At 44.9% G+C, this 27,768-nt stretch overlaps 3 protein-coding genes across 5 annotated transcripts in view; 1 reads left to right on the forward strand and 2 right to left on the reverse strand.

Annotated features, from left to right (window-relative positions):
- PKD1L3 (polycystin 1 like 3, transient receptor potential channel interacting) overlaps nucleotides 1–10,671 on the reverse strand; it is a 69,264-nt gene extending 58,593 nt beyond the window's left edge. The window contains exons 1-5 of the mRNA XM_038538446.1: nucleotides 10,409–10,671; nucleotides 9,475–9,576; nucleotides 8,501–8,687; nucleotides 7,153–7,275; nucleotides 2,250–2,357 (exon numbers count right to left, since the gene is read on the reverse strand). Coding sequence (XP_038394374.1) covers nucleotides 2,250–2,357; nucleotides 7,153–7,275; nucleotides 8,501–8,639 — 370 coding nt within the window. The 5' untranslated portion in view covers nucleotides 8,640–8,687; nucleotides 9,475–9,576; nucleotides 10,409–10,671. The remainder of the gene's footprint in view (nucleotides 1–2,249; nucleotides 2,358–7,152; nucleotides 7,276–8,500; nucleotides 8,688–9,474; nucleotides 9,577–10,408) is intronic.
- A 72-nt stretch (nucleotides 10,672–10,743) lies between these two features.
- DHODH (dihydroorotate dehydrogenase (quinone)) lies at nucleotides 10,744–20,533 on the forward strand. 3 transcript variants are annotated; one of them, XM_038538452.1, is made up of 9 exons: nucleotides 10,744–10,865; nucleotides 12,995–13,207; nucleotides 13,338–13,537; nucleotides 15,325–15,407; nucleotides 17,722–17,909; nucleotides 18,475–18,588; nucleotides 19,235–19,388; nucleotides 19,548–19,707; nucleotides 20,183–20,533. In XM_038538452.1, exons 1-9 carry the CDS (start codon nucleotides 10,845–10,847, stop codon nucleotides 20,235–20,237), a joined length of 1,188 nt encoding a protein of 395 aa, XP_038394380.1. In that variant the 5' UTR covers nucleotides 10,744–10,844; the 3' UTR covers nucleotides 20,238–20,533. The 3 variants fall into 3 exon arrangements, with proteins under 3 accessions (XP_038394380.1, XP_038394382.1, XP_038394381.1); XM_038538453.1 differs by lacking the exon at nucleotides 10,744–10,865 and adding an exon at nucleotides 10,968–11,398; XM_038538454.1 differs by lacking the exon at nucleotides 18,475–18,588.
- TXNL4B (thioredoxin like 4B) overlaps nucleotides 19,781–27,768 on the reverse strand; it is a 45,624-nt gene continuing 37,636 nt past the window's right edge. The window contains exon 5 of the mRNA XM_038538458.1: nucleotides 19,781–20,350. The gene's annotated coding sequence lies outside the window, so the exon portion shown is untranslated. The remainder of the gene's footprint in view (nucleotides 20,351–27,768) is intronic.

A 27,768-nucleotide genomic window follows, 5' to 3' on the forward strand; every position in this document is an offset into this window, starting at 1 on the left:
TGATGAGCCACCCAGGCGCCCCAGATAACTGGTATCTCTTATGGACAAAACTAGAACTAATAAAATATAAGTGATAAATAAGTAGAAGAGAATAGAATTGTCATGAACAAGAAAAATGTGTATATATAACATCACATTCTAGGCAAAATCAGTGAAAAAGTGACCTGGAAACCTACTAAGAAAATTTCTGTATTACAAGGATTAAATAATTTCACAATCTGATAAGAGAAAAAAGGCTACATGCTAAAAAAGTAACTATATTCTTTTCCACAATAATATTAAATGCCAAAAGACAAGGGATCGGTGCCTGCAGAGTTTTGAGGGGAAGACTGACAAAGGAGATAATGTTCCTTGTATTGCAGAGACTGCTGCTTATTCTGCCACTGTCTCTTCCTTCCTTCTAAGGAAACATGGCAGCCCCACCAAGGACTACATTTCCCAGCCTTCCTTGCTTGCAGCAGTATGGCCATGCGATCAAGTCCTGGCCAATGGGATATGAGAAGTAAGGTGCAATTTCCAGGCTGTTCCCTTAAAGAAAAGGATCAGGCTTCCCATTATCCCTTCTTTTGGGAACTCATGAACACTCATAAGGCCTTTCTTGTCCCTTTCCAGTAGGCCATGTTTTAGCAGGATATACAGCTTAAAAGCATAGGGTCGGTTATTGTAACAGAAGTCAGAATGGGAGCTTGAACAAATGGAAGTTCATTTCTCTTGCTCCTAACAGTGTAAACAAGCAAGCAGTCCATGGCTGATTAGATGGCTCCACAGTTTATGAGACCCAAGCTCTTAATGCCTTGTTCTGCTGTCATCACCTTGTAACTTGCATCTCGTGGTCTATAAAAGCTGTGTTAGCTTCTTGCCTCCGTGTTCTTCAAGGAGATTTAAAGTTAGCTGTTTTGGAGCAAACCTGACTATATCATTTCTAAAGATGTAGGTGAAACAATCAAATAATCTAGTTACTTAATGGAGTAACTTGTTCTACAAAGGCATGTTTAAAATCATGTGTTACCTAAAGTAATGTAACTCGCATTTCATGACGTGGCTTTATTGAAACTTTTCAAATGCATTCTCAGCCTTGGTGCTTTAATTACCACCAGAGCGACTTCTGTAATTATTTAACAGTTTTTAAAGTACACCAACTTTATTTTCATCTAATGCCATCACGAAACATTTCTTCCCCAACTCATAAGTACTCAGTTACAAAAGCATGCAGAAAAGCTGATTTTTACATTTGTCCTTGAGATAGATATTTATGCCTCTACAATAGCACTTTCAGAATTGTTCTTTTAAGGGATCCTTAATAGGCTTGTTGACAAAGACATCTAAAACTTGAAGTTGTGAGGTCATACCCCTCAGAATAATCACTAGCTGCATTTTAAATCTGTCTCTTTTCCACCCATTTGGTCAGATGATCTCTATAATCATCCAACACTGGTATTGACTGAAGTCATTTCAGGCTAATGCATCCTTTCCCATATCATATTTATTTTTCAAAATTAAAAAAAAATGAGAGAGAACACCACAATTTGAAAGAATCTGCAAGGACTTTAAGACGATTCTTTGTTTTTTTTTTTTTTTTTTTTTTTTAAGACGATTCTTTGGATGGAAACCTTTGTGAGAGAAAATCCTATCTTTCATTTGGTTTTGGGCACATGTGAAAAGAAGATGGCCAAAGGCCCATCAAGAAAGAAAGTAAAAAAAAAAAAAATAAGAAAGAAATTATTGGGGCGCCTGGGTGGCTCAGTCAGCTGGACATCTGCCTTCTGCTCAAGTCATGATCCCAGGGTCCTGGAATTGAGCCCACGTGGGGTGTCCTACCTAGTGGAGAGCCTACTTCTCCCTCTCCGGTTCACCCTGCTTCTGCTCTCTGTCAGATAAAATTTTTTTTAAGTATCTATAAAATGAGAGTAAAACTTGCAATAATAAGATCGGACAAAACAGAATGCAACAAATATTGAGTACATGGGGATCCCTGGGTGGCGCAGCGGTTTGGTGCCTGCCTTTGGCCCAGGGCGCGATCCTGGAGACCCGGGATCGAATCCCACATCGGGCTCCCGGTACATGGAGCCTGCTTCTCCCTCTGCCTGTGTCTCTGCCTCTCTCTCTTTCTCTCTCTCTCTCTCTCTCTCTGACTATCATAAATAAATAAATAAAATTTAAAAAAAATATTGAGTACATGGTATGATGATACACTTCAGCATTAACACTTGTGTATCCTTTCAGGCAAGATTGATTTCACTACACATTACCTGGGGTCTTTTTGTTTCTTGGTACTGCCATTTCTCCTCTTGTCTCCTCGGGTCTCCAATGTAAATGAGGATTATTTCCATGTCTTTCATGTTGGTCTGAAAAGGCATCTATTTGGGAGGCCAATGGAAAAGATAATTTCTATTGTGTAACTAGCTGTAAGTCTATAAAATAGTTGTTACCAGCATATGCATATGCATGGTAATCAAAACAACACAAATTAATGATTACTACCCTTTTTTTTTTTTTTTTTTTTTTTAAGAACGTAGGAATTTTCAGGGAGCTCTTTTGCTATGGAGCAGTCACATCACCTTCTATCACCCAACATCACAAAATGAGGTCCACTGACGGAGTCAACACCATGAAGACAGAATTAAATTAATCAAAAAAAATTTTTTAAGATTTTATTTATTTGAGAGAAACAGTGAGAGAGAGAGAGCATGAGCAGAGGGGAGGGGTAGAGGGAGAGAGAGAAGCAGACTCCCCGCTGAGCAGGGAGCCTGAAATGGGGTTCCATCTCAGGACCCTGAGGATCATGACATGAGCCGAAGGCAGATGCTTACTTGACTGAGCCACCCAGGTGCCCCAGAATTAAGTTCATTTTAAGAAATTACATTCTAAGGGGATCCCTGGGTGGCGCAGCGGTTTGGCGCCTGCCTTTGGCCCAGGGCGCGATCCTGGAGACCCGGGATCGAGTCCCACATCGGGCTCCCGGTGCATGGAGCCTGCTTCTCCCTCTGCCTGTGTCTCTGCCTCTCTCTCTCTCTCACTGTGTGCCTATCATAAATAAATAAAAAAAAAAAAAAAAAAAAAGAAATTACATTCTAAGTATAATATTCTCCTCATATCCTGTATTCTTATTGGTAGAGATAAAAGAGTTCAGGAGAACAATAACATTCTTGAACATGCCTCCTTACGTATACTTGCTGTTTCTCACACATGCTGCCCGACATGGCTTGAGAAGATTGTACAACCTCACTGACTATATCTCAGCTAAAATTTGGATGACAAGCGGGGTGATCACACACTCTCTCTCTATGTCTATCATAAATAAATAAAAATAAATCTTTAAAAAAAATTTAGAGTTCCAATGTTAAAATTATGAAAGCAGGTACATTCAGAAAGATCTAAATTCTATTTCTCCTTTCTATCCTATTCCCTCCCTTCTCCATAAGCAATCATTTTCATTTCTATTTTTCTATTATGTTTATAGATTAGATATGTGTATAGGTATATATGCATTTATATTCATATTAACCTCTTTTTTTTATGATAGTCACACACACACAGAGAGAGAGAGAGGCAGAGACATAGGCAGAAGGAGAAGCAGGCTCCATGCACCGGGAGCCCGACGTGGTATTCGATCCCGGGTCTCCAGGATCGCGCCCTGGGCCAAAGGCAGGCGCCAAACGGCTGAGCCACCTAGGGATCCCTAACCTCTTTCTTAAAGTAGAATATACATTGTTCTGCACATTGCTTTTTTCCACTAAAACAACATACAAATAACCCCAATGCAGTACATTGAAATATTCCTTATTTCTTTTTACAACCAGAGTCCCACTAGATGGGTGTGGATTGTTTCTACTTTTTTGCAATTACACAGAGAGTTACAACGAATAGCCTCATGTGTGTGTCTTTTTATATTTTTGCCATTCTAACTTCAAGATAGATTTCCAGGAGCAAGAATACTAGATCAAAGGGTAGATGTAAATGCAATTTTGCGAGAGATTCCCAAGTATTCCTCTCTTTAGAAACTGTATCTTAATGCATTCCCATTTGCAATTTATGAGAGTACCTATTTCCCTACAGTCTTGCCAACATAGTATGTTGTTGAGTTTGTGGATTTATGCCCATCTGATAGGTGGGAAATGGTATCTCAGTTTAAAGTTGCATTTCTCCATTTTTTGGTAACAATACTTCATAATATGAAACATTAGACCTCTCTTCTGAATGTTAAGGAACAAATTTACAAATACTTCTTCTACCAACATGTTATTTTGGAAGAGACATTTCTTTTCCTTCCTTCTTTCTTTCCTTCTTTCCATCCTCCCTCTCTCCTTCTCTTTCTTTTAAGAGAGAGGCACTGTGCAGGAGCATGGGGAGGGGCAGAGGGACAGGGAGAGAGAGAATCTTAAGCAGGCTCCAGGCTCAGCAGCATGGAGTCTGACGCTGGGCTCCATCTCATGACCCTAAGATCATGACCTGAGCCAAAATCAAGAGTCACGCCCTTAACCGACTGTGCCATCCAGGCACCCCAGAAGAGGCATCTTATGCTCACAGAAAAATAAACAAACACTATGACAACAATAGCTATTTCTTTCTTCTTTTTTTTTTTTAACATTTTTTATTTAAGAATCTCTACACCCAACATGGGGCTCGAACTCATGACTCCCAAGATTATGAGAGACAGAGAGAGAGGCAGGGACACAGGCAGAGGGAGAAGCAGGCTCCATGCATGGAGCCCGACGTGGGACCTGATCCTGGGTCTCCAGGATCACACCCTGGGCCGAAGGAAGGCACTAAACCACTGAGTCACCCAGGGGTCCCCCCAGTACTTTAGTTTTAAAGATAATTAGCAATATTGGATCTCCAAGAGATCCAATGACCTTTGACATGAATGTGAAGTAGAAAATAAATTTTGCACAAAAAAATAGAAATTCCATTAATATTAACAGTAAGAACTACAAAATTCTGCCAAGTACTGTTCTAATACTTTACTTATCTTACTAATCCTCATAACAATCCTTTGGAGGTGACACAACAGGAAAGTCCCAGAATCAAAACATGAACTCAGCAGTCTGACTTTGGAGCCTGATCTCTTAATTGCAGAAACATATTTAATCTCATTATGGGAATGTTGGCTCAGAATTTGCTGGGTTGGCTTAGATAACTAAATAGAATTCTCTTTAAAAACACTTTTGTTGGGGCACCCGGGTGGCTCAGTGGTTGAGCATCTGCCTTTGGCTCAGGTCGTGATCCCGGGGTCCTAGGATCGAGTCCCACGTCAGGCTCTCGAGAGGGAGCCTGCTTCTTCCTCTGCCTCTGTCTCTGCCTGTGTCTCTCATGAATAAATAAAATCTTTTTTAAAAATTTATTTTTAAAGATTTTATGCTTAAGTAATTTCTACACCCAGCATGGGGCTTGAACTCAACTCTAAGATGAAGAGTCATATGCTCCACAGACTCAGCCAGATCCCCCTAGAACTCTTTTTGCCCAAGATTATCTTCCACACAACCATTCCACGTTCCTTGGCAGTAATCTCTTGTGAGTACATGAATGATAGTATCAGGAAATGCATTTTCTTTTCCTTTTTTTTTTTTAAGGATTTTATTTATTTGTTCATGCGAGACACAGAAAGAGAGAGAGAGAGGCAGAGACACAGGCAGAGGGAGAAGCAGGCTCCATGCAGGGAGCCCGATGTGGGACTCGATCCCCGGTCCCCAGGATCAGGCCCCAGGCTGAAGGCGGTGCCAAACCGCTGAGCCACCCGGGCTGCCCCAGGAAATGCATTTTCATCCCCAAACCAAGAGTAGGTGAAAATATCTAAAAAGTCAAACTTTGAAGAGTAAAAAATGGATAGAAAACCATCACCCTATTTAGGGTATAATATACCCTAAATGTAGGGTATTTAAGGGTTGCTTTTCCTGTTCTGGAGATGAGTTGGGCCAAATAACCTCCTGTGAAGATGAAAAACAGTTCACAATTGTAAAGTGGCACACTCACATTTGTGACAGTGGAACACAGGACCACTTCATTTATACAGAGATTGGCCTCACAACCTTGGCCTCACCAACAACCTCATGCTCTCATGGTAACACTGAGCAAGCGTATTACAGAGAGCTTGAAAGGATGGAGAATGAAAAGCTGGAAGCCAAACATTTATGACCTGGAAATACTAAATACTGGGTCCTTTCAATACCCAGTATTTGAAGAAGGTGATCTGTTTTTTTCTTACAATAAAGAAATATTACAATGTATTCTGTTTTATGAAACACCCATAGATGCTTCATTTTTTAGTAAGAATGTATATGTGACATTTTAAGGTGGAACAAAATTCTTACTCAGACTATCCTGCGACATTGGAAGGTCTTTGAGAATTCACTGCAGTAAGACTAAATGCTGGACACAACCACCATGAAAAACGTTGACTAAAAGAAAAACCACACCCCCAACTTTATGCACACAATTCTCATCGCCTACTCCTGAGGAAGCAAACCTACATGACAACAGCCTCCTCACCCTTCACCCTCTCATCTTCCTACACCACATGCTGTTTTCCTCCTTTGCTTTCCTGGTCCTCCCTGTGAAGCCCAAGCACTGAACGGGTTAGGAGTGCATGTGAGGAAAATGGAATTGACTGCTACATTTTCTCTCACACTTCACCCAAGTCAAGAAATGAAGGCAACATCACACACAGCTATAACTACCAGAGTGAGATGTATGTGAAAGTTATTCCAAATGAACAGTTTCTCAAATCCATCATGAAAATCAATATATATCATCAAAATCCCTATAGGCGTCCTATGGTCTATCACTCACAGACTTTGTGACAAGAAATATTCCTGAGCACATTCCCTCCCATCCCGGCCCCCATCCCCATTTTTTCTTTCCATTTAACCATACCCTTAAATAAATCTTGGGGCATGATGTCCTTGGTCTGGGGTACACATCTCTTCCTAAACATTCTCCTCTTGGGTGGTTCCCTTTTAATGAACCATTCTTTGTCAAGCTGGACTTGACAGTCTTTTTCTTCAGTCTTTTGTCTCCTTTGGTCTTTGGATGTCACTTTGCATTTACCTCCTTTTCATGAAACAGACTCCTTAACCAATACTCTCTGCTGTTCTCCTTATGCAGAATTAGTTTCTAGAAATTATGACTTTGGCAGCAGGTGTTCTCATCACTTACCAGCCTGGCAAATGAAAGAATGTCCCAGTGAGCAGAAGTCCACATTTGATGATATCCAGTTGGAGTTTCTGGACACGTATATGCAGCTGATGGGGCCTGGGGCCCAGGGGGGCATGACACCTGCTGAGGGAGGGCCAGACCCAGATGAGCCTCATACTCCAAAATCAACCTTTTTTAATAAGTAAATATGAAAACCAAATTTTGCTAGCATCCAACAGATGAAACTTAAGATATCCCCTGGATGTGACATGTTTTTGGGGTCTGGGAATAAAGGGTCAAGAAAGAATTCTTGAGACATCTTCGGTGCAAAAAAGGTGGTTTTATTAAACATTGGGATAGGACTTGTGGGCAGAAAAAGCTGCCCTGAGATTGTGAGGGGTGACTGATTATATTCTTTCAAGTTGGGAAGGTGTTAGGTAGCGTAAGCCTCTAAGGAATTTGGAAGCAAGGTTTCCTGGACCTTGAGGGGTCATTTATGACTGTCCAGTAAACCTTAATCACAAGACCCATAAAATGGTTATCAGTGGGCCATATGTTTGAAGGATGGTTGCTAACATATATTTTGGGGTCAGAGGGAAGAGATAAAGGGAGTTTCCAAACAGATTTTTAGATGTTAAAGAAGACTTACAAGGATCCTGGAGGTTGGGCCAATGTCAAGCTAAGGCTGCCTTTCACCTCCAGCAAAGTATTAACATTGAGGCCATTAAGCTTCTGGAGGAAGGTCACCCTGCCTGTCTCAAGTACTTGTCAATGGACTGTAAGTTGTAAGGACATTTAATTTTTTTCTGTATTTCTTTTGCCTTTATTCTCCACATCACCCCCACACATTATATTTATTTTTTCCTATTATGCATTCTTTATCACAAGGCTTTGTACTAATTCACCTAGACTTCAGTGAAGATGGTGGTAATAAAACAGTGCCTTGGATTTTCCACACAATTTTATGGTGCATAATTTTGAAAATATCTCCATAAGAAAGGTAACAGGCAAATAATTTATCTCCTGGTTTCTGAATTAGGAAGCGTGGGGCCAGAATGATGAAGAGGTATGTACCAGGAACAAAGTGGCCATAAAAGGTTTCCCACCTCAGAATCTTGCTAGTACTTTCAGTAAAATATCAGGTGCCTTAGCTTTTGATAAACTGAGAAAAATATCATCTTTGCTACACAGACAAATCACAGGTTGAGGCACAAAAGCAGAAATACTTCAGAGGAACCGTGGTGATGAAGTAAAGTGACTGATTTTTTTCTATGCACAAAAGCAGAAAGATTTAAATTTCTTTCTCTCTCCTGTTCCAGAATAAAAGTCAGGGCTTTTACTTTGTCAACACTACATCCCAGAGCCTTACCTAGGTTGTTATTTTCTTGATGTTTTCCCAGCAGCTTTAGATTTTGTCCAATCCACCACTTATGCCCTTCTTCCAGAAAGTCCCAGAGAAGATGCTGGACCTCTGGGTTCCAAGTGTAAGCGAGGTGTCCTCCCTGCATACGACAATAATCTTCTGCTTCCTCATAGCTGCAGTGAAACCTGTTAAGCTGATAACAATTATTTTTACCACGTTGGTCTGGGGTATTTAGCTCCCTTCCTAGAATGATACCTATTCTGATGTATAACCAAAGCCATGTTCCCCTGAAGAACATTTTCTCTCCAAACTGTGAGCAAAAAACAGTGTGGGGGCTCAGTGGCTATCTAGTCCTTTAAATATATTCTTGGTGGGTTTGTGATACTTATAAGTATGATTCTTTTAAGAATAGAGAACAATTTGTCAAGGAGATAAAAGGATTTTTGTTTTTAAGGATCCAGGTGGAATCCCTATAGGCTGAAAACAAACAGCAAAGATCAATAAAGCAATGGGTATTTACAGGGCACCACCACCTGTGTCTACACAACCAGCTGTACCTTTAGCTTTATAATAGATCTTTATTTGCTAAGCCTAGGCTGTAAAGGAGTAGAAGATGTTAAGTCAGCGTTGCTAAAAATTGAGAAATGTATTGCGTGTGTGTTTTTAAAGGAAACCATTCTTGCAGACCCCCTAGACGTGTTTAAATTATTGTATTGTTTTTTAAAATATGACCAAACATAAAACTAGGCATAAACTATATGCTGAAGCTCTTACTCAACCATAAAAAGCAAAAAGTAAATATCTGATGAAAGAACGAATACAAGTTAAATTCAAACAGGAACTGAAAACCAATGATATCAAAACGTGCTACACCAAATAGCTATCTGACAGATAAACACAATACTGGCTTAGGGCCACACAGGCTGTTTTGATTTGGCAGGCACGCTACTTCATGCTGTAGGGAAAAACCATTCTCTCACCACTTTGCTTTACTTGAATTGCTGAAAACCCTTTGTTCACGTAGTATGTCATTTGTTCTTCACCAGCAGCACGCCCATCGTTTGCTTTAGACGGTTTTCTTTCTTGATGCCAAAATATGATAATACGTACAAAATAAACGTGGGCACTGAAATAGCTTGGTAGGTTTCAGAGTTGTTTGTCCAAATGATGCTTATATTACTTTAAAAAAATCACTACAGAAAGAGGACACCAGTATCAAAAATTCTCAGGTGTATATCCAAGAATACACTCTTCCAGTTTGAGAAACACTGCAGGAATCAAACTAAAGATATAGTATGGCCCCTACTTGCAAAACGTTTACAGTTGAGTTAGGGGGGCGGATAAAAAAGACCAAACAATTGTAGTTCATAAAGACAGTGCCACTCGGGGCGGGGCGCCTGGGGGGGCTCAGCGGTTGAGCGTCTGCCATGGGCTCAGGTCGTGACCCGGGGTCCCGGGTTCGAGTCCCGCGTCGGGCCCCCTGCAGGGAGCCTGCTTCTCCCTGGGCCTACGGCTCTGCCTGTCTCTCACGACTAAATATAATCTTAAAAACAAAACAAACTGGTCAGGTACAGCATATGTGTATGAAGGTTCAGATGAGGGAGAAATTATTACCAGCACTTGGGCCATATTGAGACAAAACGGTCGTGCAGGCCGGAGTCAGCCTGAGTAAATGCATACGAACGGGAAGCGTGTATAAAGAGAAGTAATTCTGCGGGGGGTTGGGGAGACTGAAGTCGGAACAAACTAGAAAACTGAAACCTCGTGAAATGCCAGGAAAACGAGTATCCAATTAATTTGGAAGTTTTCTCAATAGGAGTCCACCAAGTCTTCCCTGCAGTGGAATCCTTTGGGTTGCAGGACTCGGCTACAAAGTCTTGATGTCCCGACACCTTCATTAACACACATACCTACCTACATACGTCCGTTTTAGGCACTTTTTTAGGTAAAACCTGATGCTGATGAAATCTTCTCTGGGCTCGATTCGGGTTATCTTATTCCAACCCTTTTACAGTGTCTGACACATACTCCCGGTACCTGCTTTACCGAGAGCACCGGCACATCTAATGATCAAGGTATTAATGGGAGGGCTGCTCGGAGGTGAAGGGTCGCGGACGAGAAGGCACCAGCCCCGCAGCGCCGCACCGCGAAGCGCCCGCGCGGGCAGCCCGGACCGGAAGGGGCGTGGCCGCCGTGACGGCGCGAGCCGGCGGTTTCCGCCGCGGAGGGGCCCGCCCCGCCCTCCTGCCCGGCGATTGGTGAGGCGGCAGCCGCAGGCGGTGATTGGGTAGCTCGCGGCCATCTCCTCCAATGGAAATGAGGCAGAGGCGGGCCCGGTGGCGGAAAGAGCATGGCGTGGAGACAGCTGAAAGTGAGTTCAGAGAGCGGGCTGTGCGCAGGCTGTGCGGAGTGCGGGCCGGCGGCGGGCGGAGAGGAGCCTCGCGGGCTGGCCGCGGCGAGCTGTGGGCGGGGTTCGGCTCCCAGCGTGGGCCCCCGGCGCGTCTGTGTGGCTGGAGGCAGCGCGGGTTCCGTGCGTGTGCTTGTGCACGTGTGCTTGGCCCGCCTGCTAACGGCCCGCTCAGTCTGAGCAGATGCGGGTCTGTGTCAACGCGCGGGGCCCAGATTTTTATTGCACGTGGCACACGAGCCTCTAGGGAGCACAGGACGGCCCGACCTGGCGTGCAGGATCCACGAGCAACGAAGTTACACCGAGACGCGGCCCCAGCCCTTCTCGAGGAGATTGTGGGGCGGGGACTTGTGTGATCGCGTTCACGGGCCTGTCGATGGACACCAAGGGGCGCTCCTGTAATCTGCGGGAGCCTGGAAGGAAGACGGCAGATCCTTGCTCTTTATTAACAGCTGGGGTGATCCTCCAGGGCTCATCGGATCACCGCAATGACTTGTGTAGGGAGCGAAACGCAAATCTGCATTCTGGCCCATGCCCCTCCCTGTCCCCCTAGCTCTCGTGCGGTGCTTTCCCTCATTCCTTGGCATCCAAGGAGCCCCCCACCACCTTTCCCTCTTCCTTGGGTGCATCTCCTTATCCTCTGCCACCGAGAGCGCCTTTATACTTTTCCTACTCCCCCCACCCCCTGCCTCCTAGTTAGCTCCTATTTATCCTTTGGATGTCAGCTTTGAGTCACTTCCTCAAGGAAGCCTTCCTGTCTACCTCTGAGATTGGGTTGGATTCTCTTATTACCCTATACCTTTTTTCTCCATAGTAATCTTCACAGTTCTATATTTGCGTGATCATTTTCTTAAAAAACATATTTATTTATTCATGAGAGACACAGAGAGAGGCAGGCTCCCTGCAAGGAGCTTGGTGCAGGACTCGATCCCAGAACCCTGGGAACACAACCTGAGCCAAAGGCAGGCACTCAACCACTGAGCCACCCAGGTGCCCCTATTTGTATGATCATTGATTAAGGATGTCTCCTGAGACTGTCCTCCTTGAGGGCAGGGACTCTGAGTGCTCCTTCATGTTGGGCAGATGATTGACTGAATGAATGAGTGACCCAACATCTGGCAGTGATAACTAGAGAAACACGTTACAAAGCATGTTTTGAACTAGGATAGTGATTGTTGACTCAATAAGATCTGATGCTTTAAAAAAAATTTTTTTTTTGCAACTACATTTATTATCCTGAAGTGGAATTTATGTATAATGTAATGTCTATGTATAATTTTAAAAAGTCAGCATAATGTCCTAACTCTGAATATAAAAGAGAAATTAAAGGAATTTGTAATAAAATAACATGTATTTCAGCATGTAAATGTTGGGGCATGACTCAGTGATGAGATATATAGATATATAGTCAGTGGTTAAGCCTCTGTTTAGACAATCTAGCACCTCAGGTATGTTTTGTTGTCAAACACCCAAGCAAAGCACTATACCATTCCTGAGATCTCTGAAATGGTGAACAATCTTTGGTAATGTTCTGTGCAAAACAGTGCGGTTGTCCCTCAGTTTACAAGGGAATTGCATTTCTGGAAAAGTCAAAGTATATGAAAACTCTGCAGGGATAGTTTGTGTTTATGTGGTGGAATATAGGCTCAGATATGAATAGATTTTTTTTTTTTTTTTTTACATAATGTCAGTGAGATGTTCAAAAGTCATACAAGACAGGGACAATTCATCTGTCAGCGTAAAACAATGCAGGATGTCTGCCTTTACTGATTCCTGCCCACTAAATCTATTATTAGCATTCCTCCAAAATGCCTACCACATGTCCCCTGGAGGCTGTACTGCCTCTCTTGAAACCTCTGGCCTGGGGTCCTTCAGGACCAGAGGAGTGTCAGCAGAAGTGTGGATACAGCCGCTGAAGTAGAGGTCAACGTGCAAGCAAGATTAGAAACAAAGGGGACCAGTGTTAGCAGAAGGCTAGAAACATTGCTTCATGTGACATCTCATGTCCTATGCGCATGGGTGTAAAGGGCTCAGAGAAGTTACTGCAGTCTGGCCTTGGGGGAATTTCAGTGGGCCTTTCTTTTTCCCTCCAGAAGCGGGTCCAGGATGCTGTGGTCATCCTGGGGGGTGGAGGACTTCTTTTCACTTCCTACCTGACAGCCATGGGGGATGAACATTTCTATGCTGAACACCTGATGCCGGCTATGCAGAGGCTGCTGGACCCTGAGTCAGCCCACAGGCTGGCCGTTCGTGTCACTTCCCTGGGGCTCCTTCCTCGTGCCACCTTTCAAGAATCAGATATGCTGGTAGGTGCTCTTGGAACACCTTCTGATGAACAAGCTCTGTGGGTAATTCCAACCCAGACATGCTGGGGCCTGCGCTTTGAGAAACACTGTGATAGCCTGCGCACTTCTGGCTTTGTTTCCTTCTTCCTAGGAGGTGAGGGTCTTGGGCCATAGATTCCGAAATCCAATTGGAATTGCTGCAGGATTTGACAAGCATGGGGAAGCTGTGGATGGACTTTACAAGATGGGCTTCGGTTTTGTTGAGATAGGCAGTGTTACTCCAAAACCTCAGGAAGGAAACCCCAGGCCCAGAGTCTTCCGCCTGCCTGAGGACCAAGCAGTCATTAACAGGTAGGTGAAGAGCCCAGAGGCACCAGGGAATGCCTTCTCCCCGGCAGGGCACTCAGCAACGAGAGATCTGCTTGTCATACAGCGTGGGCATTTTTCTGCTATTTGGAATGTTCAGGAACCATGTTGAGCACCACCTGTGTGCAGGCATAAAGGCAGGTTTTAGTATTCTGGTTTAGTGCATATACACACTGAGGCTCCGAGAGCTGCATGACTTTAATCATGAGATCATAAGTGGTAGAGCTTCGGTACAGATTTAGGCTTACTTGACTTTAGAGTTTGTGCTTTATTACTCCAGTGCCCTTGCCCAATAGAAATAAAATGTGAACTCTGTATGTAACTTAAAATATTCATGTAGCCACAGTAAACTAGTAAAAAGAAAAAAAAAATAGTAAAAAATGGATGAAATTAATTTTAATAATAGATTCTATTTGTTTTTTATAATTATATTTAACTAGAAGTATTTCATCTTATTCTCAATGTAATTTTAACATATAATCAAAATAAAAATGATTAATTAGCTATTTACCTTCTTTTACTGGTACCAAGTCTTCAAAATCCAGTGTGTGTTTGACTTAGAGCACTCTCATGTTGGACTGGCCACATTTCGAGTGTTCAGTGGCACATGTGACTAGAAGTTCTTGAATTGGACTGTGCAGCCCTGGTGTTTGGTAAACTGGAAAATCTTTTTTTTTTTTTTTTTTTTTTAAACTGGAAAATCTAATAACCCCTATGTACAGCTGCTTTTAGTAAGAGGGAGCCTTCTAGATTGTATCAAGCCCTTTTCTTTGTAATCCCCAGGCAATATTCACTACAACAAACTCAGAAAGTGAAAGTGTTCCTAAAAAAGTTACTCCAAAAAGTTACTTTTTGGTAACCAGATTTCTGAGGGCTTCCTCAAGAGATTTTAATAAGCACCTCTGGGCCCATGGTTGGCCTTCTGGAAGATTGACCTATGGGAATCATTGGACTGCACATCCTGCTTTGTTGTGTTTGTTTCAGGGAAATTTTCCAGCATTAGAAATGAAGTTATTGATCTTCCTGTTGCACTGCAGGCTGGGATCATATCTTCAGAATTTCCAGGCAAAGTATATTTATGATTCGGCTGCCACAGATAGCTACAGGTACCAGGACAACGGTACTTAGCAGAATCTGTAGACGAGCAGTGGTTGAGAGAGGAGAGCCTGTGTGTTCAGCCTCGCACTGGGAGACACGGAGTGGCTGCCCACTAAGCACCTGCTGAATGAATGGAGTAATTTATTCATTAAGTCAACAAAAACAGGTGCTGCTTTATCTGTTCAGTATTTTTGGCTGCAAGTAACAAAGTGCCGTAACCAGTAGGTGTTGGTTATTATTTCTTCTCTGGGAGAGTGTTTGTGGAGTGCAGGCAGGAGGTGCAGGATGGTGCTGTCAGAGAGACCCTGGGTGGGAGTCGTTCATAAGTAAGGAGTGGGGGCCCGATCCAGACGGGTCTGGGGCAGCTCTGTGATGAGTCTGGGCTGTTGCCAGTGCTAGGTACCTGAGCAGCTTGTTTACAAATTTAAATCTTTCCCTCCATGTTTGATGGTGTTCTGGAAAGTTTTCTAGGAGTTCCAGGGGTGTTTAAACTTTAGAAGTCTCAGAACTGTCTCTATTTTTTTTTTCTTTCTGTTTTTAAAAGTCAGAAGTAAAAAAATAAAATAAAAGTCAGAAGTATAGTGGGTACGGCCATGAAGCCATCTTTCCAGAGTCCTTGCTGTCTGGCTGAGGGCTCTAATGTTGTCCCCTCTCTACCTGCTTCTGTGCTACAGATACGGATTTAACAGTCACGGACTCTCAGTGGTCGAACACAGGTTGCTGGCCAGACAGGAGAAACAGGCCAGGCTCACAGAAGGTAAAGTGGGGGTGCTCTCGAGGGACTTCCCTCATTTATTGGAAGGAATCCTGTGGGAGAAAGATCAGGAACATTCCTAGTGAAATAAACATGACTGAGCAATAGGAAAAAACACTATGGAACTCGGGAATCTTCCTGGCTTTACCACAGCCACCAAGGTTTTAACTGAATTTCACAATTTAGCAAAGACTCGCTTAGCTTTTGCCTCATTATATAGCCTGGGTTATATCATAACTGGAGCAGCTTAGAAATGAGCAAAGCGAAGCAGCTCCTCTGTGGTCGCATGGGTAGGTGAGATGTGAGCAGGCCTTGAGCACCGTCTTCTTCTGTCTTGCTTTCTTGTCCTTTTGTGTGTTCTGTAAATAATGCATGTTAATTATAGAAGCATTACTAAATACCAAGAAGCATAAAGAAGACAATTAAAATTACTCCTACTCCTTCCTATTCGGGGAGAGCTAATCTTGACATTTGGGAAAATATCCTCCTGGATTTATTTAGAAACACTGTGCGGGATAGGTGGCCACCTTCAGGGGTCCGTTCTCTGGGAGCTCTGCTTTGCTGTCCCTCAGGAAGCACAGTGAGTGCTTGCAGCGCTGTTTTGTCCTCACCACACCTTCCCAGGTGCCCTCTGAGATTGTGTGGAGCAGTGGCCATTTCCTCATTGGATCCCTCTGGAACTCCTGCCATGAGTCGAGTCTCATTGAATGTCTTGGTGGCAAGATGAGAAAAACCTATGGACCTCAGATTCACTTCAGGAAGTGAGGTTGAAAGGGCCCAGGCAGTCAGCAACCTCTGATTTTAGGAGGAGGAAGCGACCCTGTTTGGAAATCCCAGGCTTTGGTGGAAGCAGACCTTGCTGTACTACAGACCTTCCATCTGGGGAGCTTTGAAGTTGTAATATGATCTCCACAGCTTGTGATAATCTCCTGCCTTCTTGCCTTCCTTTCCTTTATTATTATTATTTATTTTTAAAATCCTTCTTTTAATTGTTGCCAGTGCAAGCTTTACCCCATGCTTTCTCTCACCCCCACCTCCAGCATGAACATTGGTTGGAGTGAAGCAGGATCTCAGAGCAGAGTTCTGCACATCATGTTTTCCAGTAGCTAGAAGACTTGAAGACAGCTTGTTGCTAACACAATAAGGAACATAAACTGACAAAAGCTGTGGGGCCCTTTGAGGGCAGAGTAATTCAGAAATTTATAGCTTCAATGTCTTGGCCCTTTGGGCAGCTAACTGCTGATGAAAGATCCATTAGCTGCGCGAAAGTGATGCTCTGTTTTAAGCCAGTTTACCTGTGTGGGGAAGAATCAGTTTACAAATGGCTTGGCCTGGTGGAGGCTGGACTTGGGAAGCCTGGAGGTCTTGTGTAGCTTTTGTCTGATTGGGTGCTGGCCCCTCTTCACCTCCCTTCCTCCCAGGGAATCGTATTTACTTTCAAGCTGGTGATTAAAAGGGTGACTATTTTAGCGTATGAGAAGGTGGTGAGCAATACTAGATGTTGCTCTTTGATACCACAAACCTGACACACATTTTGGGAGCTCACTTGTGTTCCAGGTCTTTTCCCAACCATCAGAGATGGAAAAGCAGCACTGACGTACCAGTGACCTCTGCAGATGGGGTGGTATCTTAGAAGTACAGACAGCCTCCTGCTTTCACGCACAGCATATTTCTATATAATGTATTTTTCTAAAAGTGCAAAATCCAAGTCGATAATCTCATGGATTTTTAAGTTGGTTGGCGTAATACTTGCTGTGCAAATGGAGACATTTTGGAGAGTGAAGGGTGTGGCCATTAGCAAATATGCCCGGGCTGTGAGAGCAACCAGGGCAGTTCTGGGAGCACTGGGATGTGCTCTAGATTATAAAAGAATTATACCTCTATATTTTAGGCATGATTAGTGGCAAACATTTTCCAGTATTGTGTAATATTCTTTAATTTTTCATTTTCTTTCCCACGGCACCCCCTGGCCTGTGACTCTAGGCCGGCAGACAGCCCTTGAGAGTAAAATTTGTCCCTTCTGACATGCCTGTCGATTTCTGACTGTCCTCATTACCTGAGCCCTGCCTTTTTATCATTAGTATTTGCACTCCTGATTTCTCCATTTCCCATGGAATTTTAAAAAAGAAAAAGGGCACAATGCAGCAAAAGATCTAGTTGTTGCCCAGACATTGCTGCGCAGAGGGTGAGCTCTTCTGGGTTGGCAGGCAGCAGCTTCCCGAGCTGTTTGCCCGCTGGTACGGGAGGGTCGCATTCGCGGGGGGAGGCCCACAGGGATGGCGTTTGAGGGCAAAATATTGACGTGCGATCTTCACAGAGGGGCTGCCCCTGGGGATAAACCTGGGCAAGAATAAGACCTCGGTGGACGCCGCTGCGGACTACACGGAGGGGGTGCGCGTCTTGGGCCCCTTGGCCGACTATCTGGTGGTGAACGTGTCCAGTCCCAACACTGCTGGGCTGCGGAGCCTGCAGGGAAAGGCGGAGCTGCGCCACCTGCTGGCCAAGGTAGGCGATGACACGTCCACCAGCCTGTTCGCCCTCCAGGGAGAAGCTTGGGCCTCACGGTCCAGGAGCTGTCCTTAGCACCTGGACCGATGGGACCCCTTGCTATGCCTGTAATCCCCCATCAGAACACTGATTATGCTCAACAGTGATTAATGGCTCTGTCACCTGTCCCTGCTGTTACACCGCAAGATCATGACAGCAGGGACTCTCTGTCCCTAGCAGTGAGTACATGAAATGAATGAATTGGATGACTCTTTACCAAATAGTACTTGTGACAGTACTTCCTTGTTACCTCTTTTAGTGAAAAAGTCTAAATAAACCTTAATATATTAGCTAGCACCGATGACAATGTTAGGGACTTATATTGGAGATCCCTTGGTTCTAGGGAATCAGATCCATCTTGGTGGGGTCTCTGGCATGGCAGAGAGCTGTATTTCTGGAAAAGGACAATTTGCTGGTGCTTTAGTGTGAGGACATGCTGATCTGTGGCTGCGGGGGCTGCAGGTCAGTGGCACCGCCGGCTGTGGGCTGAGGCGTCCCTATCTCTGGCTGCGTGCTGCTTTAGGTGCTGCAGGAGAGGGATGCCCTGCAGGGAGCACACAAGCCAGCCGTGTTGGTGAAGATCGCACCTGACCTCACGGCCCAGGACAAGGAGGATATCGCCAGTGTGGTGAAAGAGGTGTGAGTCAGGCTGGGCCCTGGGATGCCCCCCACTGCCAGGGGGGCCATGTGGCCAGCTGGGCTAGTGCGGGGCTTCCCTTCCGCAATAGTGAGAGCTGGTTTGGTACCTGTCCTGATGTAACTCATCATAGAATAAGAAGGGAATGTTTGGATGAGTCGTTTTCTTGTATTTCTTCCCTTCTCTCTTTGCTCACATTCATCTAGCAAGGGCTCTAAGATTTGCGGTTGTGTCCTTGGTCAGACTAGGGTATTCTATCTCTGTCTCTTTCTCTAGTCTAACCTCAGGTGTCTGTGTCATGGGGGAGTGGTGGAGTCACAGACTGGACCTAGAAGTCCTGGGTTCAAATCCTAGTTCCACCACTCACTACCTAGGAGTCTTGGTCAGGACTAAAGTGAGTGGTTCTAAGGATTAAACCCTGTCCTAGTGGAACCTTATGGGTGGTCAGTATGTGATGGCTGCTCTTGTTATGTTGAGGCTCATCCAGACACTTATTCTAGAAGCATGGTAAGCTCTGTTATAGCTCTTGCTTCCAGGGTCTGTAGTGTGGGCACCTGGCCTGGTTGTTCTTTCGGACTCTCAGGGAAGCTTCTTCAGCTCCATCAGTGCCATGACTGGAGGGTTTTTTCTCTGTCTCACACTGCAGTTGGGCATCGATGGATTGATTATCACCAACACCACAGTGAGCCGCCCTGCCAGCCTCCAGGGTGCCCTGCGCTCTGAGATCGGAGGGCTGAGTGGGAAGCCCCTTCGAGATTTATCAACCCAAACCATCCGGGAGATGTATGCACTCACCCAAGGCAAGAATTCAGTCCCTGTTCTTCAGATTTCTGTGTGGCTCAGGCTCTGGGGTTTGATCTATGAATGTCTGCATTCAGCAGGGGCCAGAGGGCAGGAGCCAGATTGAGGCTCTCCCATTGTCTGCCTTTCCTCACGCGGTTGCATGTGCTTCTGTGCAGGCGGAGTCCCCATCATTGGGGTTGGCGGAGTCAGCAGTGGGCAGGACGCGCTGGAGAAGATCCGGGCAGGGGCCTCGCTGGTGCAGCTGTACACAGCCCTCACCTACCGGGGCCCGCCTGTGGTGGGCATGATCAAGCGGGAGCTGGAGGCCCTTTTGAAGTGAGTGGGACCCTGTGTGGCTTGAAACAGAAGTTAATGTGGTATCAAGCCCAAATGACTCAAATGGAGAAGATGCTGTTCACCTGTCTCTATTTATTCCTCATTCAAGGATTCAAAAACGGAGGGAAAAATTACTGTGTTGCTCCTATGACAAAAGATAGGGCCCAGGAATTCAAGAAGAACTTGTGAGTCAGTGGTGTTTATTGGCCCGAGGAGTTCTGGCAGTGTCCCTGTTCAGTAATATTGGCTTGACATCAGGGAGCTGTTAATACGTGAAATTGATTCCCTTCCCATTGTGAGGGCCTAGGTGGAAATACCTCTCGGTTCCCAGGTGAGGACCATGTAGAAGGCACGAGGCACGCATCTGGGGGAGACAGAGGCAGGTGCGTTATAGAGCTAGGTGAACGAGGGATTCCAGTGAGAGCAGGGCCTGTCCTCCACCATTTGCTGAAATTGCTTTGTTTTCTTTTTCCAGGGAGCAGGGTTTTACCAGAATCACAGATGCCATTGGAGCAGATCATCGGAGGTGAGGACGTTGTTGGTGGGAAGCCTGATCTGGAATCTTCCCATGAAAGCTGGCAGGCTTTTGCAGCTGGATTGAGAGTGGAGAGCCACAATCCACGAGAGCCTTCCTCCGGCATGACTGTAAAAGCCAATCATCAGTGTCACCGGAATCAATACAAGGCTTTTTTAAATTGCTTGTCAGACCATTAACTGCATTCATGATTCTCTCTAAATTCAAATCCATTTACTATTGCAAGGACATTAAATATCTTAGGGAAAAAAATCATGGAAACAATAAAGACATTTAAAACCTGGACTTAAATCCCAGCCCTTTCTGGAGGGCCATGGGCTTTGCCCAGATGCTATAGGTCCTTGCAGAGTTGCAAGAATAGGGCCTTAGGGTGGCCATCCTGTCTGTCTTCACATCGCCTTCCCTCTGTGAGTCTGGGTCCTCGTCTCTTCTTCTAAGGATGTCAGTCATGTCAGAGTAGGCCCCACCCCGATGACCTCCATTTAATTTGATCACCTCGGTAAAGATAGGCTCCGGAAAGACACTATCTCTGAATAAGCGCACGTTCTGATGCTCTAGGTGGTAGGATTTTAACATAGCAATTTTGGGAGTCTCAGTTCAATCCATCACAGGAAAAAGTGACTTGGGGTGTTATTGGGTAGACAGGTTCTCAAGGTGCCTGAAGACATTAACACATGTTAATAAGGTGTGTCACTAACTAAAGAGATAGAGCAACACCAGTCTTTTCAATACTGAAAAGCAAATGGCAAAGAGGAGCTAGAAACCTTGCCTGGGCAGTGCCGTTGGTATCTGGCATGCTGTCATCGCCAGCAGGAAATTATCTTTGTTCCCATCACCTCAATACAGATTTTATTCTAAATTCAATGTCTGGGTAGCTCTGCGAGAGGCACAGGAGTATAACAGCACTAACGTGTCCTGTTGCCTCATCATTGAATCTTGGCCTCAGCCCGGCCCTCCCTCTGTGTTCACCCACTCTCTGCCACAAAACCAGCAGCCAGTCTCCTGCTGTCCTTTTTGAAGATCTTTCTCCTATTTATTTCTTTTTTTTTTAAATAGCCCCCAGGGATCCCTGGGTGGCGCAGCGGTTTAGCGCCTGCCTTTGGCCCAGAGCGTGATCCTGGAGACCTGGGATCAAATCCCACTTCGGGCTCCCGGTGCATGGAGCCTGCTTCTCCCTCTGCCTATGTCTCTGCCTCTCTCTCTCTCTCTCTGTGACTATCATAAATAAATTAAAAAATAAAATAGCCCCCAAATGAAAGTTGTATACTTCTTTTCCCTCTTAAATAATTCTGTGTCCCAGAGGTAATCACAGGGAACTTTTGTATCTATCTTTCTAAATTTTTCCAGATATTTTTGTTTTTATATATAAATACATGTGTCGTAGCTATCTTTTTATCAATCTGCACACACATGTATAGAACAATTTTAAGAAAAAAATACAAAGAACTATTTTTTAATACCAAGTCATATGAGAGTAAATTGGTGGTCTGATGCTCCATCATCCTAAATATTTTAGTGTGGATTTCTTACAAACAAGTACATTCTGCTACACAACCACAACACAACCATCAAAAGTTAGGAGATGAGCACTGATACATCACTTCATCTACAGGCTGTGTGGTACGCAGAATTTCTGAAATGCCTTCCCCCTTCCCAATGGCCTGTCCTGATCTCTAGAACCTAGCAATGTGATGATATATCCCTCCAATGACTGTTAAGTTTCATGGCTTAAGATAGATTGTTTAGGTGGGTCCAGTCTAATCACATGAGCCCTATTAAAAGCAAATGTTTTCTGTGGAAAAAGACATCAGAGAGATGCTAAGCATAAGAAGAGATCAAAGTGTTGCTGTTTTGAAGACTAGATGTGGGGCATGAGAAGGAAGGTGTTGGCCCAGGGGTGATAACCAGCAAGAAAATGGATCTCAGACCTACAGCCACAAAGAGCTGAATATTTATTTATTTATTTATTTATTTACTTACTTACTTACTTACTTACTTACTTTATTTATTTATTTATTTATTTATTTATTTATTTATTTATTTATTTATTTATATTCATGAGAGACACAGAGAGGCAGAGGGAGAAGCAGGCTCCTTGTGGGGAGCATGACGCAGGACTCAATTCCAGGACCATGCCCTGAGCCGAAAGCAGACGCTCAACCACTGAGCCACCCAGGCGTCCCAAGAGCTGGATTTGCCAAAGACTTGAATGAGCTTAGAAGCAGATTCTTTCCAACGTGTCTGGATAAGAACTCAACCTATCCAACACTTTGATCCTGATCTTGTGATAACCTGAGCATAAAACCCAGTGGATGCAGCACCTGGGTGGCTCAGTCAGTTACGCATTGGACTCTTGATCTCGGCTCAGGTCGTGATCTCAGGGTCCTGGGATTGAGCCCCACCGCTGGCTCCACGTTCAGTGGAGAGTCTACTTGAAGATTTCTCTCCTTTTGTCCCTCCCTCTGCTTGCAGGTTCTCTCTCTCTAAAATAAATAACTTAAAAAAGAAAGAAAGAACCCAGCTGAGCCTTGGGCGCCTGGGAGGCTCTGTCGGTTGAGCCTCTGACTCTTGGTTTCGGGTCAGGTGGTGATCTAGGGTTGGGAGATCAAGCCTTGTGTCAGTCAGTCTCCGTGCTCAGCAGGGAGTCAGCCTGGGGATTCTCTCCCTCTGCCCCTGACCCCACTTACACATTCTGTCTCTCAAATAAATAAATCTTAAAAAGAAAAAGAAAGAACTATGAGCTAATAGTGACTGTGTTTCAAACCACTACATTTGCGGACTATGCTACACGCAAGAGAAGATTCCTACAGGCCAGCTTTGTGTTTCACCACTTGTCCCAATCATGTCCTTCATTGTAAAAGTATCCAGTTCAGAATGATAGGTTACATTTAGTTGTCCTGTCTCTTTAGTCTCCTGTCTGGGAAAGTTCCTGCCAGTCCTTGACTTCATGTCCTTGACACTTTTGAAGATGACAGGCCAATTATTGTGTAGAATTTCCCTCATTTGGGTTTGTCTGCTATCCCATTGTGACTGGATTCAGGCTATGCAGCTTTGGCAGGAACATCCCAGAAACAATGCTGTGTCCTTGCGTCCTGCCAGGGGTCACATGGTTTCAGTTTGTCTCATTGCTGGAAATGTTCACATGTGTCTGCCAGGCTTGTCCATTGCAAAATTACCCATTTTTCTTTGAAATTAATATTTTATAGGGAGGTACTTTGAAACTATGTAATTAATTATCTACTTCCTCATCAAACCTTCGTTTATACTAGTGTAACCCCATATGCTTCAATTTTATTGAGTGGCTCAAAATCCTCTACCCACAGCCCCCTCCTGACCTTGTGCAGCTCTGACACCTGCTCCAGGTGGCTCTCCACAGCAGACATCATCCTCACACTGTTAAGCTCTGACCCTTGTGTTGGCCTGTCCCTCCGTGGTCACTTTCCTTATTGGCTGGGGCTGCTCTGATGCTCCATACCATGTGTCCTCTCCGCTTACTCTGTGGACATTCTCCTCATCCTGTGTGGGCTTCACTACTCTGAGCCACCTGCTTGTGTTTTGCCCCATTGCAGGCACCTGCCTTGCTCTGTGCCACCTAATGGTTTTATGACTAACTGCTCAGGAAAGGGAAGGGGTCAGGAAGAGTTACCCCTTGGAAGGTTCTCTGTTGGAGGCTAACATTCTGCCTCTTAGTACAGTTGTAACAGGCTGCTATTTCTCCCTTGAGGGCCAGGGTAAGTATTTGGCTGGCATCCAGGGGCCATGTGGTATAAGGAGAGCCAGTATTTCTTAATTCTCAAAATGATGCTCAGAGCCCAGAAAAGCCCACAGTGCTGAGAGACATAGACTGGCGGTGCCCAGGTAGCCCTTTGGGGCCCAGGATCATTGAGCGGAATGGTGCCTAGAGTTGCTAATACCACTTGCTGATACATTGTTTACTCCTACGTTTTGTGTTCTGTGCATAATTGGCACAGCCCATTTCACATTAGTTAAGTATAAGCCGTTAATAAGTGAAATCTTACCCTGCAGCTTGCTTTGTTCCTGTATCATGATGGAATTTTTTGGTGTTCTGTTAGATGTACCATGCATTTTCTAACAGAACTGTGGTTTTCCACAGCTTAGACATACCAGCGTTTACTTCTGGCTGGCCGTGTGTAGGCTGTCTTCACCATTTCACATCACAGGCAGTGCTGCAGTGAGTCTCTAGGTTTATGTATCTTTTGCTCTTCTAGTAGAATTTCTTTTTATTTTTAAATTTATTTGAGAGAGAAAGACAAGAGCATGAGCATAAGCAGAGGGGAGGAGGCAGAGGGAGACTCCTGGTGGGGCAGGGAGCCCGATGTGGGGCTGGATCCCAGGACCCTGAGATCATGACCTGAGCTGAAGGCAGATGCTTAACTGACTGAGACACCCGGGCGCCCCTAGAATTTCCATAAAATAGACTCCCAGAAGTGTGATCACTTGTGTAAAGGTTATATGCACTTAAATTTTGGTAGTTACTGCTAAATTGCCATTTTAGAGAGATATGCCAAATTGTACTTTCTTTGAAATTTGTAAGACGGGGTTCTCTTTCCTCTTTTTTTTAAAAAGTATTTTATTTATTCATGAGAGAGAGAGAGAGAGAGAGAGAGAGGTAGAGACATAGGCAGAGGGAGAAGCAGGATCCATGCAGGGAGCCTGACACAGGACTTGATCCCGGGTCTACAAGATCAGGCCCTGGGCTGAAGGCGGCACTAAACCGCTGAGCCACCCGAGCTGCCCTTCTCTTTCCTCTTATGTTGCCTCACACAAGAGTTTCCAAGTATGGGTCAGGAATAAGCTGTTCTTTCTTCCCTACTTTCTCCCTGGGAATAGCTTATATTATGTCTCTTCCTTGCAGAAAAAGAAAACAGGAACTGTGGATTTAGTAAGTAAGCCACTTTGGGCTGCAGCCAGAGTGACTGTCACACCCATTTCTGTGTGTGTGTGTGTGTGTGAGAGAGAGAGAGAGAGAGAGAGAGGCTTCCACTGAGGCAGACCCCCAGGGAAGGAAAACAGAAGGGCAGTAGGTTTCCCTGGATTCTCCCATTCTTACCTGTTCAGGTCACCCTCCTACTGGTGGGGCCTACGAGTGGGTACAGCTCTGTATCAGAAGGGGCTGAGCTTCCTTCCGTCAGTAGTTTCCTTCACAGGGGTAGGTACATCAAGTCACACACATCTAGTGTCTTGAAAAATAGCCATTTCTCTGCTGACCTTCTGATAGGCTGCTCTGGCTCAAGTTCTGTAGCCAATACTTTTTGTCCAGTTATCCATGAGGATGGGAGCAGGAAAACATCCCATCAGAATGGTGTTCTCAAGGTCAAGCAGGAGACTAAGACATAGAGCTGAGATGATTTACTCACTTTCATCTCAGGGCCAACGGTGTGCCTTGGATAGCACAGGAAGTTATTGGTGGTGTTCAATCAGTGCCTCTGGGCAGGAAAATCGAGTGCGCAGGACACTGGGGACCCTCCATCTCTGCTCTCAGTGGTAGATGGGAGGGCACAGGCTCCATCTCACAAGAGACTGTATTCTTCTGCTCCAGGTGGCTTGTCCCCCCAGGAGGGCCAGCTGACATCTCATTGATAAGAGAAGGCAGAAGTCTGCAGGTTTTATGTGACAGCTCCATTGTTTAAAATTGGAGCTGGGGGATCCCTGGGTGGCGCAGCGGTTTGGCGCCTGCCTTTGGCCCGGGGCACGATCCTGGAGACCCGGGATCGAGTCCCACGTCGGGCTCCCGGTGCATGGAGCCTGCTTCTCCCTCTGCCTGTGTCTCTGCCTCTCTCTCTCTCTGTGACTATCATAAATAAATAAAAGTTAAAAAAAATAAATAAATAAAATTGGAGCTGGGATCCCTGGGTGGCGCAGCGGTTTGGTGCCTGCCTTTGGCTCAGGGCGTGATCCTGGAGACCCGGGATCGAATCCCACATCAGGCTCCTGGTGCATGGAGCCTGCTTCTCCCTCTGCCTGTGTCTCTGCCTCTCTCTCTCTCTCTGTGACTATCATAAATAAATAAAAATTAAAAAATAAATAAATAAAAAAAATAAAATTGGAGCTGATGTTGTATCAGTCCATTAAAACTAGTTTGTGGACCAAATGAATTAAGGTCTCCAGTTTAGGTGTCTGGCCCATTCCATCCTGTGGCAGCAATTAGAAACTCCCCTGAGCCAGGAGTACCAGCAGGGGGACGGTGGGAAAAATACCAGGAGAATGACCACCCCAGCCAGGGTGGGGGCTGTGAGGGCACCAAAGAGTGCTGTTCACTCCATGACTCATTGTGGTTGGCAGGAAGAGTGCAGACCTTGGAGTTCCACCTTGGGAGACCAACTAATCCTTCTGATGCCCCATTTTTTTTTTTTTTTTCACCAGGAAAAACAATGGTTTGGAGGGTTCAACGTGGTCCTGAGTATCTTCTTCTGATGCAGGTCAAGTGCCTCACAGGATCTTTTGGGGCTCCTGGCTCGCTCAGCTGGTGCAACTACGACTCTTGATCTCAGGTTCCATGTTGGGTATAGAGCCTACTTAAAAAAAAAAAAAAAAGGTCTCCTTTTAACAGACAGACTTCCTACTATGTGCCATTAATTTAAAAAAAAAAAAAAAGAGCCATCAGAGGTACCTGTCGTGGGCACTTGATTGGTCTGAAATATGCTGGTAGAATGGGGTATGGTGATCAAAGCTCAGAGGCTGGGAAAGGTGGGGAACCTTCTGCAGACATCTCAGGGCCAGCCAGGGCTGAGCCCGAGGCTCCAAAATGTAGCAGCTTGAAACAATGATCAGCTATTATCCCACACAGTGTCTCTGGCTCAGGAATTCAGGAGCAGCTGAATTTGGGGTGGTTCTGGCTCATCATGTCTCATGAGATTGTAACCAAGACGTTGACAGGCATGGCAGTTGCCTGAGGCTTGACGGGGCCTGGAGGATCCACTTCCAGATGGTTCACTCATGTGGCTTGGGAGTGGGTGCTGGCTGTTGGCAGGATGTGCCGGTAGGTCTCTCCATAGGGCTGCCCAAGGACCCTCAAACCATGGCATCTGGCTTCTCCCAGAGTGAGTAATGCAAGAGGGAGCAAGGCAGAGGCTGCAGTGCCTTTTACGACCCAGTTTTGGAGTCAAGTACTATTACTTATGCCACTTCATTCTGTTCATTAGAATAGGGCTGCCAGTTCTAGCAAAACTATCAAACAAAAGCAAAAGGATGCCCAGTTTAATTTGAATTTCAGATAAACAATGAATAATCTTTTATTGTTTATCTGAAATTCAAATTTAATTGGGTATCATGTATTTTATCCGGCAGCCCTGTTAGGAGCAAGTCACTTAGTCCAGCCTACACTCAAGGGAAGGGAAATTAGGTTACATTTTTGAAGGGAGGAAAACCAAAGAATTTGTGGAGTTATTTACAAACCACTACAAGCAGGATTTTGAAAAATTTCATTTGGTCTTGGTATCTGTGGATAATTGCATGGGAGCCTCATAAGATGAAGAAGTTCTGGACAAGCAAGTTCACCTTCCTAA

This window comes from Canis lupus, chromosome 5 (genome assembly GCF_011100685.1).
Source record: "Canis lupus familiaris isolate Mischka breed German Shepherd chromosome 5, alternate assembly UU_Cfam_GSD_1.0, whole genome shotgun sequence".
Lineage (NCBI taxonomy): Eukaryota > Metazoa > Chordata > Mammalia > Carnivora > Canidae > Canis > Canis lupus.

What these genes read in the sequence shown, in the direction of transcription:
- DHODH (XM_038538452.1), top strand. Translation starts at nt 10,845, where the DNA reads ATGGCGTGGAGACAGCTGAAA. An exon ending in ACAGGCCAGGCTCACAGAAG is followed by an intron (nt 15,408 to 17,721) that starts GTAAAGTGGGGG and finishes CGATCTTCACAG; the next exon opens with AGGGGCTGCCCCTGGGGATA. An exon ending in TGCGCCACCTGCTGGCCAAG is followed by an intron (nt 17,910 to 18,474) that starts GTAGGCGATGAC and finishes GTGCTGCTTTAG; the next exon opens with GTGCTGCAGGAGAGGGATGC.